The sequence below is a fragment of the Zophobas morio genome, unplaced genomic scaffold (assembly GCF_036711695.1).
Source record: "Zophobas morio isolate AGI-343-1 ecotype UQ-CSIRO unplaced genomic scaffold, CSIRO_AGI_Zmor_V1 ptg000012l, whole genome shotgun sequence".
Taxonomy (NCBI): domain Eukaryota; kingdom Metazoa; phylum Arthropoda; class Insecta; order Coleoptera; family Tenebrionidae; genus Zophobas; species Zophobas morio.
In genome coordinates, this window is record NW_026972117.1 from 13,739,955 (window position 1) to 13,757,891 (window position 17,937).

The 17,937-nt window shown below is 29.6% G+C and overlaps 1 protein-coding gene across 3 annotated transcripts in view; it reads right to left on the bottom strand.

Annotated features, from left to right (window-relative positions):
- The window catches only part of LOC135128356 (heterogeneous nuclear ribonucleoprotein C), a 673,355-nt gene that overhangs the window by 24,005 nt on the left and 631,413 nt on the right, over positions 1 to 17,937 (bottom strand). For all 3 annotated transcript variants that reach the window (XM_064055266.1, XM_064055267.1, XM_064055268.1), the window contains 2 exons: positions 12,179 to 12,304; positions 11,906 to 12,099 (listed from right to left, as the gene is read on the bottom strand). In XM_064055266.1, the coding sequence (XP_063911336.1) occupies positions 11,906 to 12,099; positions 12,179 to 12,304 (320 nt within the window). The remainder of the gene's footprint in view (positions 1 to 11,905; positions 12,100 to 12,178; positions 12,305 to 17,937) is intronic.

Below are 17,937 nucleotides of genomic sequence, written 5' to 3' on the forward strand. Positions count from 1 at the left end.
GAATTTCATAAAAATAAATCAAAAATAACTTCAACTCTAAAAAATGGTCAAAAAACTCAAATTGGAAAAATGAGGTTTTTGAAAAATATTTTTCCCTTAAATATCAAGAAAATTGTCATTTTACATTTTATAGATTATGTTCTTTTGTCGAGTGGGAGTAGAAACTAATAGAATCCAGGATGTGAAAAAGTAAAAAAAATAGCCAATATTAATTTTTTTATATATACGATTTGCTATAAAATGTATTCCTATTTCTCATTTCATGCACCTGATCAGCCTCTGGATAATTTTCGAAAATAATCGAAAAATGGTTGAAAATGTCAAAAGTGCCACACTCTGTCTTATCTTATCAAATACTAGCCCCACCCTCCCACCTTCTTTTTCTTACGGGGATTTCATTTGCCAAAATCAGTCTTATCTTAGCCGGAACTATGACTATGATTTGCATCTCTTTTTCTCGTTTTCCGATTTTCCAAATTTTGAATGTTTAAATTTTTAGATTTTGCAATTTTTTGATTTGCAATTTCACGAGTTTTCAATTTTTAGATTTTTAAATTTTTCGTTTCTTCAGTTTTTCGATTTGATTTTTTTTCCTTCTTTAATTTGCGATATATATTTCCTCGAGTTTTCATTTAAAATTTCTGAGTTTCAACTTTTGGATGTTTCAATTTTTAGATTTTTTAAGTTTTCGATTTGGAATTTCAGGAGTTTTCAATTTTTAATTTTCGGTTTTTAAATTTTTCAATTTTGCATTTCTATAATTTTTCGATTTACATTTTTTTTTCTTTAAATTTACAATTTTTCAATGTTCCGATTTCGTAATCTTTTTTTCGAATTCCAATTTTTTAATTTTTCGTTTCTTTACTTTTTCGATGTGCAATTTTTCAATTTAGTTTTTTTGTTTCTTCAATTTCATGATATGCTTTTTTCTTTTTCCGATTTTCCAAATTTTGGACGTTTAAATTTTTAGATTTTGCAGTTTTTTCGATTTTTAATTTCTTCAATTTTTAGATTTGCTATTTTTCGTCTCGATTTTTTATATTCTTTAATTTTACGATTTTTCACTTTTCGAATTTTATAATTTTTTGTTTTTCCAACTACATTGTTATCAATTTTTCGATTTGCAATGTTTCTATTTTATTTTTATTTGTTTCTTCAAATTTAGGATATGAATCTTTTTTCTTTGTTTTTCGATTTACCAAATTCTAGATATTTAAATGTTTACATTTTGAAAATTTTCTATTTTCAATTTCACGAGTTTTCAATTTTAAAATTTTTAAATTTTTCGTTTCTTCAATTTTTCGATTTGCAACTTGATTTTCTTTATGTCTTCAGTTTTTCAACTTTTTACGCTTTTTCAATGTTCCGACTTTATAAATTTTTTTTCGTATTTCAATTTTTTAATTTTTCGTTTCTTCAGTTTTTCGATTTTCAGTTTTTCGTCTTCGATTTTTTATTTTCTTTATTTTTTCAATTTTTCAAATTTTCGTTGTTTTAAATTTTTAGATTTTTAAAATAATTCTAATTTTTAAAATTCTTCACTTTTTGAATTTGATTCTTTTAGAATTTTCCATTTTTCAATTATTGGATTTTAGAACTTTTTCATTTTTCAACTTTTGGATATTTCAATTTTTCGATTTGGAATTTCACGAGTTTCCAATTTTTAATGTTCAGTTTTCAAATTTTTCAGTTTTTCATTTCTTCAATTTTTCGATGTGCAAATTTTCAATGTAATTTTTTTTGTTTCTTTAATTTTATGCAATGCATCTCTTTTTTTTTCGATTTTCGATTTTCCAAATTTTGAATGTTTTAATTTTTAGATTTTTTTTTCTATTTGCAATTTCACGAGTTTTCAATTTTTAAATTTTTAAATTTTTCGTTTCTTTAATTTTTCGATTTAATAATAATAATAATAATAATATTTATTTACAACTTTATTTTCTTTATGTCTTCAATTTTTCAACTTTTTACGATTTTTCAATGTTCCGATTTTATAATTTTTTTTCCTATTTCAATTTTTTAATTTTTCGTTTCTTCAGTTTTTCGATTTTCAGTTTTTCGTCTTGGATTTTTTATTTTCTTTACTTTTTCAATTTTTCAAATTTGCGTTGTTTTAAATTTTTAGATTTTTAAAATAATTCTAATTTTTAAAATTCTTCACTTTTTGAATTTGATTCTTTTAGAATTTTCCATTTTTCAATTATTGGATTTTAGAACTTTTTCATTTTTCAACTTTTGGATAATTCAATTTTTCGATTTGGAATTTCACGAGTTTCCAATTTTTAATGTTCCGTTTTTAAATTTTTCAATTTTTCATTTCTTCAATTTTTCGATGTGCAAATTTTCAATTTAATTTTTTTTGTTTCTCTAATTTTATGCTATGCATCTCTTTTTTTTTCGATTTTCGATTTTCCAAATTTTGGATGTTTTAATTTTTAGATTTTTTTTCTGTTTGCAGTTTCACGAGTTTTCAATTTTTAAATTTTTAAATTTTTTGTTTCTTTAATTTTTCGATTTGCAACTTTATTTTCTTTATGTCTTCAATTTTTCAACTTTTTATGATTTTTCAATGTTCCGATTTTATAATTTTTTTTCGTATTTCAATTTTGTAATTTTTCGTTTCTTCAGTTTTTCGATTTGCAGTTTTTCGTCTTGGATTTTTTATTTTCTTGATTTTTTTCAATTTTTCAAATTTTCGTTGTTTTAAGTTTTTAGATTTTTAAAATAATTATAATTTTTAAAATTCTTCACTTTTTGAATTTAATGCTTTTAGAATTTTCCATTTTTCACTTCTTGGATTTTAGAACTTTTTCATTTACTCGAATTTTCAGTTTTTCATTTTTCAACTTTTGGATATTTCAATTTTTCGATTTGGAATTTCACGAGTTTCCAATTTTTAATTTTCCGTTTTTAAATTTTTCAATTTTTCATTTCTTCAATTTTTCGATGTGCAAATTTTCAATTTAATTTTTTTTGTTTCTTCAATTTTAGGGTATGCATTCTTTTTTTTTTCGTTTTCTAATTTTCAAAATTTTACATATTTAAATTTTTATATTTTGCAATTTTTCTATTTACAGTTTCACGAGTTTTCAATTTGTAAATTTTTCAATTTTTCGCTTCTCCAGTTTTTGATTTGTAATTCTTCTACCTTTCATTCTAAATATGTATCTAATAATAATTATAATTTAACAAATTTTTCACTTGGTGAATTTTAGGCTTTTAGAATTTTCCATTTTTCAATTTTTGGACTTTGGAACTTTTTCATTTATTCAATTTTTCGATTTTTAATTTTTCAATTTTTCGATCCCGCAATGTTGCAATTTTTCGATTTCACAATTTTGAGAATCCTATGATTTTTCGATTTTACAATTTTTGGGTTTTCCAATTTTTCGGTTTGATTAATTTTTTCTTCTTTCCTATTTTTCATTCATTAATTTTTTTCGATTTTTAAGTTTCCCGGTTTTTCGTTTTTCAATATTTCGATTGTTCGTTTCTACAGTCCTTTCCGATTTTCCACTTTTTTGATTTTGCAATTCTTGGTTTTTTCAAGTTTTTCCAATTTTTAATTTTTCGATTTTTAAATTTTCGAATAAAAAAAAATGGAAAAATTGCAAAATTGTAAATTTAAAAAATCAAAAATGAAACAACGAAAAAGTATAAAATGAAAGCCTTGAAAAATCTAAAAATTGGAAATTAACAACTTGAAAAAATGAAACGAAAAATTGAAAAATCGAAAGATTAAAAACTGAGAAACTTAAATCGAAGTATTGGAAATTAAAGGAATCGGAAAATCGGATAATTAAGTAGTTCAAAAATTGCAGAATTCAAAAATTTAAAAATTGCAAAATCGGGGAATTGAAAAATCAAAGATTGAAAATTTGACGAAAAAAAATTGAGAAAATGAAAAATGAAAATCAAGAACTTGAAAAATCGAGGAAACGAAAAATTGAAAAAACGATAAATGAAAAATTTTAATATCGAAAAATTGACAAATTAAAAAAATTAAAGTTGAAAAAATTGTGATATCAAAAAACTGAGCTTACACTAAAGAAGTAAAAACAAACAATGTAGTTCCAAATACATTTAAAAATAAAATAAATAACAACAAAATTATGCAATGATAGTGTGTGAGGATAATTTATTTATTTCCAGGTTTTTCAATTTTTAATTTTTTTAATTTTCTTTATTTTTTCAATTTTTCGGTTCCCCAATTTCTCGATTCGCAATTTTTCTCATTTTTTCGTTTTCCGATTTTCCGAATTTTGGATTTTTTAGATTTTGCAATTTTTCGATTTGCAATTTCACAAATTTTCAATTTTTAGATTTTTCAATTTTTCGTTTCTTCAATTTTTCGATTTGCAATTTTTCGTTTCGGTTTTTTATTTCCTTTATTTTTAAAATTTTTCGGTTTTTCATTTTTTCTTTTATTCATTGTGAAATTTTTCAATTTTTGAATTTTTCAACTTATTGATTTTTTTATTTTACGTTTTTTCAATTTTAGATTTTTCAGTTGCTCGATTTTTCAATTTTTTGTTTCTTCAACTTTCAATTTGAAGTTTTTCTTTTTTTTCATTTTAAATGTGTATCAAATAAAAAATAATTACAATTTTAAAATTTTTCACATTTTGAAATTTATGATTTTATTATTATGATTATTGTTTTCAATTATTGGATTTTAGAACATTCGATTTTTAATTTTTCAGTCTTACAATTTTTGGGTTTTCCAATTTTTCGGTTTTACATTTTTTCGATTCGATTAATTTTTTATTCTTTCCAGTTTGTCACTTCATTAATTTTTTTCGATTTGTAGTTTTTCGATTGTTCGCTTCTTCAGTTCTTCGATTTGCAATTTTTCGAATAAAAAAATGGAAACATTGAAAAATTGTACAATTGAAAAATCAAAAATGAAACAACAAAAGAGTATAAAATGAAAGCTTTAAGAGATCTGAAAGTTGTAAGTTAAGAACTTGAGAAATTGAAGAAACGAAAAGTTGAAAAATGGAAATCGTAAGAATCACTGAAAAAATAAAGAAAATGAAAAAACGAAAAATTGTGACATAAAATCGAGAAACTGAAAATCAAAAATCGAGAAAATGAAAAATGAACATCAAGAACTTGAAAAATCGGGGAAACGAAAAATTGAAAAATCGATAAATTTAAAAATTTTAATATCGAAAAATTGAACATTTTGGAAGTCAAATAATTGATAAATTAAAAAAATCAAAGTTGCAAAAACTGTGACATCAAAAACTTGATCAAAGGTCCATAAATCCAAATTTTTCAGAAAATTATAAGATTTGATTTTGAGAACTGTAATTTTTTTATGAATTGGCCGATGTACTCAAACTATGTAGTTCCAAATAAATAGATTTAAAAATAAATAAATAAATAAATAAATAAATAAATAAATAAAATAAACAAAACATTAGGCAATGATGTGAGAATAATTTATTTAATGAAAAATGCAAAATGTGTGTTAAATCATTAAAACTTCTGATCATTATCTCGTTCAAATTTCTCTTTGATCAGCTTAAACCTCTCCCCATAATCGTAAATAGGTGGTAAAGAGACCGAATAACTCCCAACAGCTACATCTTTACTGCTTTCCTTCTTCCTACTATCGGATACCTTCTGTCTCAACTCCCTCACTTTCTTCAACTCCAACAAATACTTCTCCCTGTTGTACTTCAACTTCCTGATAAACATCTGACTAGTCCTGTTGATCTTCTCAGTCCTCGCCTCAGACTCCTCCTCATTATCTTTAATAAACGTAACTTCGTTCCGGAACTTCTGCTTCAACAACTTGATCCGATTCTTCTGGGCTTGCTTCAAACTTTCAAACTTCTTTTGATGTTGATCGAGTTCTTCAAATCGTCGTTGACACTCGCTTTTGCCAGTCTCCTCGGTATTGTGGTGTATAAACAAGGGGCTTAAAGCCCTCTGGTTGAGGAACGGACATGATCTGAAGAGAATGCTGTTGACCATTTTTTTGTGTTGGTCAAAAACTGCCACGGAGTTGGTTTTCTTGGGTGTTTTGGCGATGGTGCTGTTGATCTTCAACTTCTTCTTTCTTTGGTCTCTGGGGACGAATTCGGCGTTCCAAAACGGCAACTCTCTGAACAGGTATTTTCGTAACTCTTCGATGTTGTTGCTTTTTTCCAAATCTTCCAACAGTTGTTGATTTAGCATGCATTTCGAACGACAATTTTTGTTGGGTCTTCGGGCAAAATCCATCAATAAAGTGAACAAGTAGATGTTGGTCATGACCAAAGAAATTAAAGCGTGGATGTTTGTATCGAGTAGAAACTCCTTCAGAATTATCCATTTGGTTTTGAGCGCTTTTGCCTTGATCTTGCTTCTGAGGTTGTTGCTGGAAGCGTCACACTTTTGCTCTGACGTGAAGATCTTCGACAGTGGTGGATTTGGACTTTTCTGCTCTTTCTGTTCTTTGTGGTGTGCTTTAGGTATAGGAGTTTGGGTTTTGTTGTACCGACTTGGACCTATTAGCACTTTATCCAACTTTTGCGGCTCTGCTTTCTTAGTACTGTTACTTTTATGAGGTAGATCCAGAAGCTTCGTTCTCTTCAGCACCTCAAAATCCTTCATGGTCTCGTTCATCCGCTCCAACACCTCATTAACTGCGGTCGAGTTTTCCCTCTTTAGAGGATACTCGTACCGAATTTCCACTTCTTTCTCCACGGAAGGCTGCGACAGCGTGGAACACAAGGTAGCAAAAGCTGATAAGGCCAAGATAATCGTGATAAAAACAGAAATACCCAGGCTCTGCGCTTTGTACTTCTTGAAGCCTCTTCTCAGCTTCTCCTTGTACAGTTTGCGCAGTTTCTGCGGCTTCTCCTCCTGTTCATAGTCGTGCTCGAGGAGGCGCTCCTGCATGTATTCGTCGAAGGTCAAAAAGCCGTCGCTCTTCTTCTTCTTGACGTCCTGGGGGGGACTGTTGGCTGGGTCGGCGGTTTCGGGACCGATCTCGATGATTTCGTCGTTGTTTTCCGACGAAATGTCGGAGCTGGGCTCTTCGATGTTCATACGCTCCTCGAGGAGGGTCCAGGAGTCTGTACTGATATCCGAGGCGCTGCTACTTTCATGAATTTCGGTCATAGTATCCAAATTACTGGAGATTTTGACAGAATGGATGAAAAAATTTTTAAATGAAAAACTGACGTGGATGTTTTTGTTTGATTTATGATGAACAAAACTTTCATGGCTGGCTGAGCTCACACGAGGGATTTTGTTAAATTTTTAGGATTGTGTTACTAAATTATAAACAAAACCTTTAAATTTTCTATTATGAGATTGCAAAGAATGTTTGTACAGTGTTGAATTAACGGGTTCAAAAAACGGAAAATAAGTTTATTATTGACTTGTTAAAGATGCCAAAGGAGGCAGTCGTATTCGATAATCTCGTTTTTAATAATTCTTCGGATATTTACATTGCCGTATTTAATTTATGAAGTTAATAAAGGCCTGAGCTAAAAATGAGAAGAAAAGGAAATTATTTTGATTGGTTTTTGTTCAATATGAACAGATTTTATTAATTTTTTTCTATTTATTCGTAACACTAGTGAAGTTTACATTGATTAAATTTTTTTAATGACAATACTCTAATTTAGATTTGTTCGTTGTTTTCATTATAACTGTTGGACGGACAAAAAAATAGATATGTATATACCTGGTTAGTTCCAAAATGTAGGTATATATTTGAATTTTAAAACAGTTAACTATCATAAAGAAATATATACAACAAAAATCTTACAAGCACTATATATTTTTGGATTTTCCAGAAATGACATGAACTTCTACGTTTCAGACAGTATAAGGCATATTTTTTTCTCACTGTCTTCTCATTAATTTTTTTTCAGTAATCTTAACCTTTGAAAATCTTATTTAGCTTCACTGATTAGAAAATCTTTAATTTTCCAATATTTTATGTTATTTAGTTTCACAAACAGTTGACGTAAAAAGTACACAAGAAATAAGGCGTTTAATTAAATTTTCTATCAACGAAAAACAAAAAAAAATACCGACTGATACTCTTCTATTTGAAATAAAAAGTTACTGTCATTTCCGGTAAAATCAGAAATATTTTAGCAGTAAAACTAAATTGATTTTCTACCGTTTTTCGTGGTCACTTAGTATCCCAGAAATTCCAGACTTGTCTTTTCAACTACGTGAGTGTTAATTAAAATTAAAAAAAATGTGTTAAATTAAGACTGCGTTATTTATTTCTTTTAAATAAACTGCGAGTCAAAAAATAGGACTGCGAATTCATTTAATTTAAGCCTGCTCAACTTTTTAGAAAATTATAATAATAATAACAATGAACGTATCTTTCACTGATATCCTTAACTTTTGACGCGCAGTTTCTTAAACCAACGTTTATTTTAACATATTAGTGCACCAGGTAAATTGGGACACCCGGTATACGTAGCGCGTTCCAATATTCTGGTAACGGAAGAACAGCAAACTACTCAAAAAAATTCCTACAAGTGTTTCTGCATATAAAGAAAGTTCCATTCAAAGTTTACGCATCAAAGCTTTAAGTGGAAAACTATATACAGGGTGATCAAAATATGTTGGATAAGTTCGATGGTACGTTGTTAACAAGGTCCTCAAGAACTCGAAAAAAATGGTTAAAAACATCCTTGCACCAAACTTTTGAAAATATTAAACTTCAAACTTGAAGAGTTAACTATAGTTAGATAACTAGTTATTAATAATTTAATGATATTTTGCCGGAATACAATCCACAACGTCATTTTTTTGACAGATGTTGTTTTGGAAATTATTATATGAAGTTTGATATTTTCAAAAATTTTTCTAGCTTTAATGTACCATCGAGGGAGAAATAATCATCCTGTATTTTTACAAATTTAGATCTATAGAAAAAGGACGAAAACGATCTGATACAAGGCTCTCTCTCATGTCCAAAAAGGTTGAAATTTAACACTCTATATGTAGTTATTTTTAAAGATGATAGATTTGGAATTTTCTTCAAAATATTAAAATATTTTGTCAGTTTCAATAATTAAAAAAAAAAAAAAAATTAAAGGCTGAATTTTATCCATAGATAAAATTTTTAAATTTTAAGTCTCCTTCTATTTTTCAAATGCGAAAACTTATACAGGGTGTTTACTAAACATGCGGCAAACATTCAGGCGAGTGTTTTTTGACTTATTTTAAGGTTTTTGGCTTTGGCCATAAAAGCAAAGTAAAATTACTGTGTATTTTTTTTATTCCATTTGACAAATCTAATGATTCAGGGGTGTAATGTAATAATTCCATTCTGGTATTTTTTAAAAAGTTCGATAGTCAATGAGGAGGAGACTGGATGATTGGTGGTAGTCATTTTCAGCAGTTTTTGTAGATTAAGAATCTCTACATGTAATATGAATTATGAACATACTTTTTTTTAAACTTTAATCGCCCTGTTTATTCAAAAGAAAGCATATTTCCGAAAATCACCCAAGAACAAAAAAATGTTAAAATAAGCGAAGGAATAACCCCCTGAACATTTATCGCATGTTGGTAAACACCCGGTATATTCGTTGAACTTATCCGTGAATGTTCAGACCTAATCATCTTGTATAAATTAGTTAAAAAAACAGTCTTTAACTTGTTACATCTTTATCAAGGTAAGAATTTCCTGCAAAATTCCAGAGTTGTATACAGGGTAATAAAAAAATGACGCACTAACAACGGTACATACAGAGGCCTAACTTCGAGAAAAATAATTTCGAAATTGTTATTTTCATTAAATGTCAATTTGAGGTTAACTTCCACATAGAAAAATCGATTTACATAGATAGATTAAAAAATGTGTGTATTTTTTGTGTATTATAAAACAAATATATTTAAGGACTTTTTAAATTATTTTTTTATTTGGTCAATAAACAGTCCTTAATAACTTTTGTACCATTTTTTGGTTACCATGTATATACAGAGTGAGTCACTAAGAAAAAAATTCGGAGACTATAGTTGTACGGTTAATTTTGTACCATGCATTAAAGTAATTTTCGACTATACAGAGTGTTTTGTTGTTAAGCCATAGCACACTTTGTTTTTTTTTTTTTAATGAGAACACCCTCTGATGATTTTACATATTTTAATTACCCCATTCCTAGACTTTATAATCATGTTTTTAACAATACAGGTTTTACAAAAAAATCTCAATAATGTTATTTTTAAGATCGGTGCCGCAATATTTAATGGAAAGATGAACAAAGATACGCGCTTTTTGTTGTGGCATCGATTAAATAAAATTTTAATATACAGAGTGTTTATAATAAAATTGTAAAAATGTTCAGTACTTTTAGTTCTTTTAAAAAAGTGAAAAATCGCAATAGTTATCAACTTTAAATATGGAAAGTACTTAACAAAAAGAAAGAGAACAAAAAACAAAGTAACAAATAAAATACAAGGTGTTCTAATTGAAAAAACGGATATATCGATATTACAAGATTGTAATAATTAATTTTTTTATACACTCTATATTTAAACTAATTTTGTTTTTGTTTGTCTTCCTACAAAATTCATGCACTGTTAAAAAATTTCATTAAAATTGGAATAATAATGTGGCAACGTTGCATCGAAATTTCAAAAACAAGTCGTGGTTTATAAAGCTTAACGAGAGATCAATCAGCATAAATGTGAAAATATATTATAGGTATATTAATTTTCTAATAAAAAAATCCGTTATACAATCACGATTTTGATGTTATCTTAGTTCACAGCGCAGTTTTATTAAGAAAATGAGATGATCTTAGAAAAATAATCGTTTGTCTTTCATCCCTTGGCACGAGATCATCAACACGTTTTGCTTTACGAATCAGCTCGTCGAAATGTATTCTCCAGAATTTTTTTTTTAGGGTTTTTGGGCAAATTTTTAATATCCGTATGAATTTATTGATTGCTTTCGAATACCTTTACAAAACTACCTAAAATCATTTTCTTTAAGATTTATTTTTAGTTCCAGAGTTTCCAACAATTTTTCCAGAATAGTTAAAGCAAAAGGGACAATTTTCCAGATATTAAAAAAATTGTTTTTATACCAAATTTTTCTAAAATCTTGTTATGTTTTTTGAACGAGCTCGTCGAAATGTGTTTCCCAGAATTGTTTGAGCATATTTGAGCAACTTTTGAAAATCTCTTTTTTTCAATTTTTCTGAATGGATTTTTTGACCGATGTGAAAGATTTTGAGATATTTAAAAAAATTCATTTTCAAACCAAATTTTGCAAAAATTGAAAAATTTGGGTTATGTTTTATGCATGACGTTTGATGCAATTCAGGATTTATTTGATTAAGAACATCACGAAAATTGTGATGCTGAACAGTCATTTTTAATTTTTAAAGCATTTAACATTTAGGAGAAGTCGCATAACTGAGGAAAACCTAGAAAAAGTAATGGTTATTAAGAATTCCCGAAGTTCTAGGCCACGACTGCAAGCGCTGGCGATCGGACAGCAATGATCATCAATTCCGCGCTGCCAAAGCCTGCTAATAATATTACAGACATATAACAAAAGCGAGCGAAGCGAGCGATATCTTTCTCGCACACATTTGGTGAAACAAGTTCACGATCTGTCTAGATTTTATAGAACGACTCGTTATGTAAAGTTACATTATCAATTTTTTAATTTTTTTTGGAGAGAAATAGTTAGTCCATATAAGATGGAACTAATTTTCTTCATATAAATTTTGTTTTTTGAAAAATATTGGAAGTGTTAAGTAAAGCTCGCGTAGTGAGCTAGATTTGGTAGACATGCAGCTCGCATACAGAACGAATATGGATCTAATTTTCTTATATAAATTTTGCGTGTTTTTTTCGGAAAAATTGAATCTCCCCGTCGAAAATCCCCAATTTAATTTACAAAAAAGATCCCTCTTACCTTATCCGGTGTGTTGTTGTCCCTTGGCGACAGCGGCGGAGAAGAACAATTTGCCAGTGCCGGTACGCCGAGCTCGTAAATGTTAAGCATATGGGCAGCTTGTGCGTGGACCATCAAGTCCCATGCGTTTTGGAAGGCGTCTTTACACTGGACACACAACAGCGCCGCTGACGAGTGGTCGTCTGCAGGGTTCTCTGCGGACGCAAACGTATTCGTCAATGGACTCCAATTTACACGAATGGAGGAAAAGCAAAGATCCGAAAAACTACTCACTCGACTTGTTCGAATCGCATTTGCATGTGAAACGTAGTTTGCAGTAAGTTTTCTTGTGCTCGAGTAAGTCGTGCAGGTCTGTGTACATTTCCCGGCAGTTGCCGCAGATCAAGATATCTTGATTGCCTGAAAAGGTAAGAATTAATGAAACTGTTGATGCTAATTCATTCCGACTCCTTGGGGATATTTCACCAAGTTTGCGTCGCTGAGAAAACGCAAACCGGATTTGTCTGGGCGCTGAGCGGAATGTCCGGAAGGTGTTTGGAAATTTTAATTGAAAAACGCTATCGAGGATGCAGCTGCAAGGTGCAGGGATGCGGTGGTGTGTTGGGTGGAAATTGCTAAATCTAGCGGGATGGAGTTTAAGTTAGTTTTGCTGTGATTTATCTCTTTGAGGGTAATGAAAAGAAGAGGTAGTGAGTGATTTTAGGTGATTTATCTTCATTTGTCTATACGAGTAGGTTTAAGAACTCATTAATGGTGTAGTTTTGAAATGATAATGCCACTCAGTATTAAGATAAGAAAGGCAAGTTTCATTCGATCGTTACGGGCTTTCAGAAGTTGGGAATTGGGACGGGCAGAGTGCCAGAATGTTATTGGTAAAAGTGTTGAGGGTAGTAATGATAACTTCGTAAAGTCTGGACGATCTTCATCATTATTATTATAAATTAGAGAAGATTAGCATCAATTAATCAAACAAGGTTTATTTGTACCCCTTGGATACTAAATATTAGACATATTATTATACAGGGTGAGTATTATAATAACCAAATTTCAATGCAACACAAAATTCTTATCTCATATGTAACTCTTTTCATATTTTATTTTTCTAGAATGTACAAACATAGTTACCTAGTAGTTAATTTTGACTTTCGCAGTAATTCTATTTGTCAATTTTGAGCTCCGATAAGTTTTTAGTCTTCGCGATAAGATGAGGGTTAAATACACGAACGATAAAAAGGTTGATATGATCCTGATTTTTGGAGAATGCGGAAAAAATGCCGTTGCAGAAGCGAATCTCTACGAAAGAAGATATCCCGACAGGCGACATCCATCCGACCAAATCTTTAGATGTTTAGAAACAACCTTAAGACAAAAACAAGAATTAATTAATTAATTAATTAAGACAGGTAGGAATATCTCAGTCTTCCGTTTCAAAAATTTTGAGAGCGAATAAGTTCCACCCTTACCATATGACATCAGTACAAAATCTAAAAGAAGAAGACTTTCCCAGAAGAATACAATTCTGCAATTTTATGCAACATCAACTAGAGTTGGACAACAATTTTTATTCAAAGTTTTGTTCAGCGATGAAGCAAGATTTGGTAATAACGGGGTTGCTAATCGGCACAACTGTCACTATTACTCCCAAAATCACCCACACTGGATCAAAACAGCTCATTTCCTCACCCTGTATATACTAAAGTGAATAAAATCTAAGTGTTAATTTCTCACCATACAATAATAATTGAATCTAAACTATCCTTTTCTTTGCCTGTTGCATTTCTTCTCCAAATATTTTTTATTCTGTAATTCTGCGGATAAGATTGACAGGTGCCTTTATTGGCTCCATTTGGAATCCCATCTTTCCTCACTGCTTTTCCCTTTTTTAGTTTCTCTAATTGTCTTCTTGCTTCTTTCTCTATAAATGGCTCCACATTATAATCATTTTCATCTTTTCTTTTATTTCGCTCTTTTCTTGTTTTTCTGTACTCTCTACATCCAAATTTTGTCGCTTACAGTTTCCTTTCTCTTCCCATTGTGAATAATATACTTCCATAATTCTTTCTCTGCTTTAATTTCCTTTATCGTTTGTGCTTCTTCTTTCATTACTTGCTTTTTTCGCTCTGTACATTTATTTCTATTCGTTTCTCTAATTTCGAGGATCTCTTCTCTTGTTCTCTTGTTATCTTTTGGTTTTTCCATCTTTTTAATGCCTTCTTCCTTGATTCTCTTTTTAAGAGAAGATTCTTCTTTCCACCAGTTTTGTTTTCTCCCTCCACTTCTACTTACACTAATTCCTTCATTTTTGCACCTCTTCATCCACTCCAATAGCCTTCTCATTCCATATTAATCTTAAATATTTCTCCATTTTCTTCTCTTCTTTTTTCTCTCTTCTGTCATATTCAGCTAATTCGGAGTGTTTGGAAACTGTTCTATCTCCCATTTTGAACTGCGAAAATTTTTCCCATACTTTTCCGTTTACTATTAAATATTTTGTTACCGATTGTCTTCTCGGTCCTACATAGATTAATTCATCTTCATCTTCGCCATCTTCATTTCCATTCAAAGTTTCTCATCCTCTGTCTCTTTTGCCTTTGGATCTTTTTTTTCGAGCATCTTCTGTATTGCCTATTCTTCCCCCATTTTCTCCTACTCTTGCATTGAAATCTCCACCTACTAACCGTTCCAATGTGCCATTGCATTGGTTTCCTTTTCAGGTTTATCTTTAATTCTTTCCTCTCTTGTTTGACCCCAATTATTAATCCCGCCTTTAGCCCCTCTTTTCTTCTTTTCTCTTTATGACCCCTGACATGTCTAGTTAGATTCCCCTAGCAATTTCTCTTTCATCTTTTCCCACCCTTTTACTTTTATCCATGTTTCTACTAAACCTACAATATCAAAATTCGCTACACACTCCCAACAGTCATCTTCATCTTTATTCTTCAGACGGGTATCACTCCAAAAAAAGGAATTTTCGTTTTCTTGCCATTTTGCTATCCATTATCTTTCTTGTTATCATTCCCTCGAAAGTATCTTAATATTTTAATTTTTTCCCTTTTTTTTTCTTTATTCTTAGTCTTCTTAATTTGCCTGTTACCTCAGGTAAGAAAATATAAAGCCCTCCCGCTTTCTAGTCGACGAATCGACGATGTTATTAATTTAATTGTTGTTTAATTATAATCATTGTTAAATAGGGTTAACTGGAATAAGTAAATTTCCGGCCACGTGTTCGGGATGGAAGTTTACACTATTATCGTTAAATTGTATTAGAACCATGAAGATTAAAAATCTTAACATGACCTGTGATTTTACAAATTTTTACACTTTTCTGATTAAAAAAATCATTAATCAACTGGTCCTACACTAATTACACTCATTGAGTGAGACTGTGGTGTAGAATGGGATTTAATTTGTTTGAGCAATTGCCCTTTGGTGAAGTTAAAAACAAAATTACCTAGGAAATTTAACACTTCTTTACACTTACAAAGAGTGAACTGACAAAAATTCAACCCAACCGCTTACTACCACCCTAATAAAACGGCTTTCTCTAATTCCTTAAGCGATAAAAAATGGGTTATTATCTACGTTAATAAACATAAATATTTGCAATTGTATATAAAAATAATGGTCTTATTTAAAAATTTCCAGATCACACATATGTACTCGTATACTTGGAAGTCTGCAATTTTGCATAAGAGTTTTTAATTTGATGAGGTTTGATTAATTTGCAATTTGTCAACTTTTCTCATATTTTTCAAATGGGGGACATTTGGGGGGAAAACTTATAACATTTTCGACCTTGTCATGACCCCTGAGTGTGATCTTTTATTGCCAAAGTTTATTCAAACGATTCATTTGGAAATGTTATTAAGATAAACCTCAACAATTTACAAATTCAAGAAACGTGTTCAACATAAATGTTTGCAACTGTATATAAAAATAACGGTCTTATTTAAAAATTTCCAAATCAGACATATTTACTCGTATACTTGGAAGTCTGCAATTTTGCATAAGAGTTTTTAATTTGATGAGGTTTGATTAATTTGCAATTTGTCAACTTTTCTCATATTTTTCAAATGGGGGACATTTGGGGGGAAAACTTATAACATTTTCGACCTTGTCATGACCCCTGAGTGTGATCTTTTATTGCCAAAGTTTATTCAAACGATTCATTTGGAAATGTTATTAAGATAAACCTCAACAATTTACAAATTCAAGAAACGTGTTCAACATAAATGTTTGCAACTGTATATAAAAATAACGGTCTTATTTAAAAATTTCCAAATCAGACATATTTACTCGTATACTTGGAAGTCTGCAATTTTGCATAAGAGTTTTTAATTTGAAGAATTTTGGGGGGAAAATTTATAACATTTTCGAACTTGTCCTGACCCCCCCTGAGTGTGACTTTTTTATTGCCAAAATTTATTCAAACAATTCATATGGAATTATTATTAACTACTGCACCAATTGTTGCCTTTTATATGCATTTTTTGAATTTGCCTAATTATTCCCACCAACAATTTGATAACGTCACCTTACAATTTTGAATGGTAAATGGTGTTTAAATTTTATAAAATAACATACTTCTGTATTTCAACTTTTTTAAACTACGCATTCAGATTTTCCTAAAAATTAATAAATAAGAAGTGTGTAATAATGTTTATCGCATTATAGGATTCCTTTATGGGGTATTTTCTTTTTTTTGCACTATAACCGGTAATATGTATGTTTTTTAACTAATATAGGTGTTACCATAAAATAAATAAAATGGCCCAATTTTCATTTAGTTTTCCATGTTCTGGTAGTTTTTGCCTACTTTTAACTTTTCTTTCCCTTCTTTCTTCTGTCCCATTGCTGATTTTTCACTGTATTTTCTTCCTTTGACCTTTTCTTTTTCCTTAGAATTTTATATAATCTTGTTAAATTCGTGTAAATCTTGCAATTAGTATTTGCTTTTACAATACTATAACACCCGCAGTAAAAATTTCTTGTTATTGAGGAATAATAAAATTGTTCAAAGAAATGATAGATATTATATTTTCTTTAACATTGCTAGAAGCAAAGTAAATATGTTGATTTACTTACAATATAAAGAACACTCGTAAAGAGTGCACCTTTATTGACAATAATGTACAATTAATGCTTATCCCAACATCATCTTTAAAAAAATATTACACGTCTTTCTTCAGATATATGTGATAATTGGTGTAAAACGATAAGGCACTAATTTTCATGTTATTCGGAAATATTAAAAATAATTACAAATCAGGTTACATCATCTTTTTTTCTCCTTCTCGCTCTCTATTTTCATTGTACTTTCATTGAAATTGCCTTGTGATTATTATTAAAAATCGCATCGTTACTTACGCGAAACGAGATAATTTTCTTTCGGTGGCTTAGCTTTGAAATTAAATAATTAGCCTTGACCACCGTCAATCTACCAATAATTTGATTTTGCTGTGTTAATCAAAATGTCTTTAACATCAATTGAAAGAGTAAGAAAACGCCGACAAAAATTAAAGAGACTCACGATACCTAAAATCAACCAAACGAAAATATCAGCAGGAATATAGGGCAAACATAAGCTGCAAAAAGAAAAAAGACATTGCGCTAAAGAAAGTTAAGATGCCATGAAAATAAAAAGGAGAAAAGCGACAAAAACCAAAATGAAAACAAATAGAAATTTCAAATGATGGTAATGTCATCAAGTAAATAAATTGTAAATTTGGTAAGTTTGAATATTTTTTCTTTTCGCACTTGATACTTTTACTTTGACATTGCATACATTTGTTTAAGTATTTCAAGTTATAGAGGTTTTTATAAAAAAAAATTGCAAAATCAAATTTTATAATTTTTGAAAATGCTGGAAATGTTTCGTTGTACTTACTGTAAACACGAATTTGCAATTTTTCTTACTTCTGTGACAGCTAATATTCACAAGTTCGCGTAAGAAACGACGACATCGTGTAAGTAACGCAATTTTTTCTCTTTTCAGACATAATCAAAATTAAACCACTTCTCGGTTTTTCAAA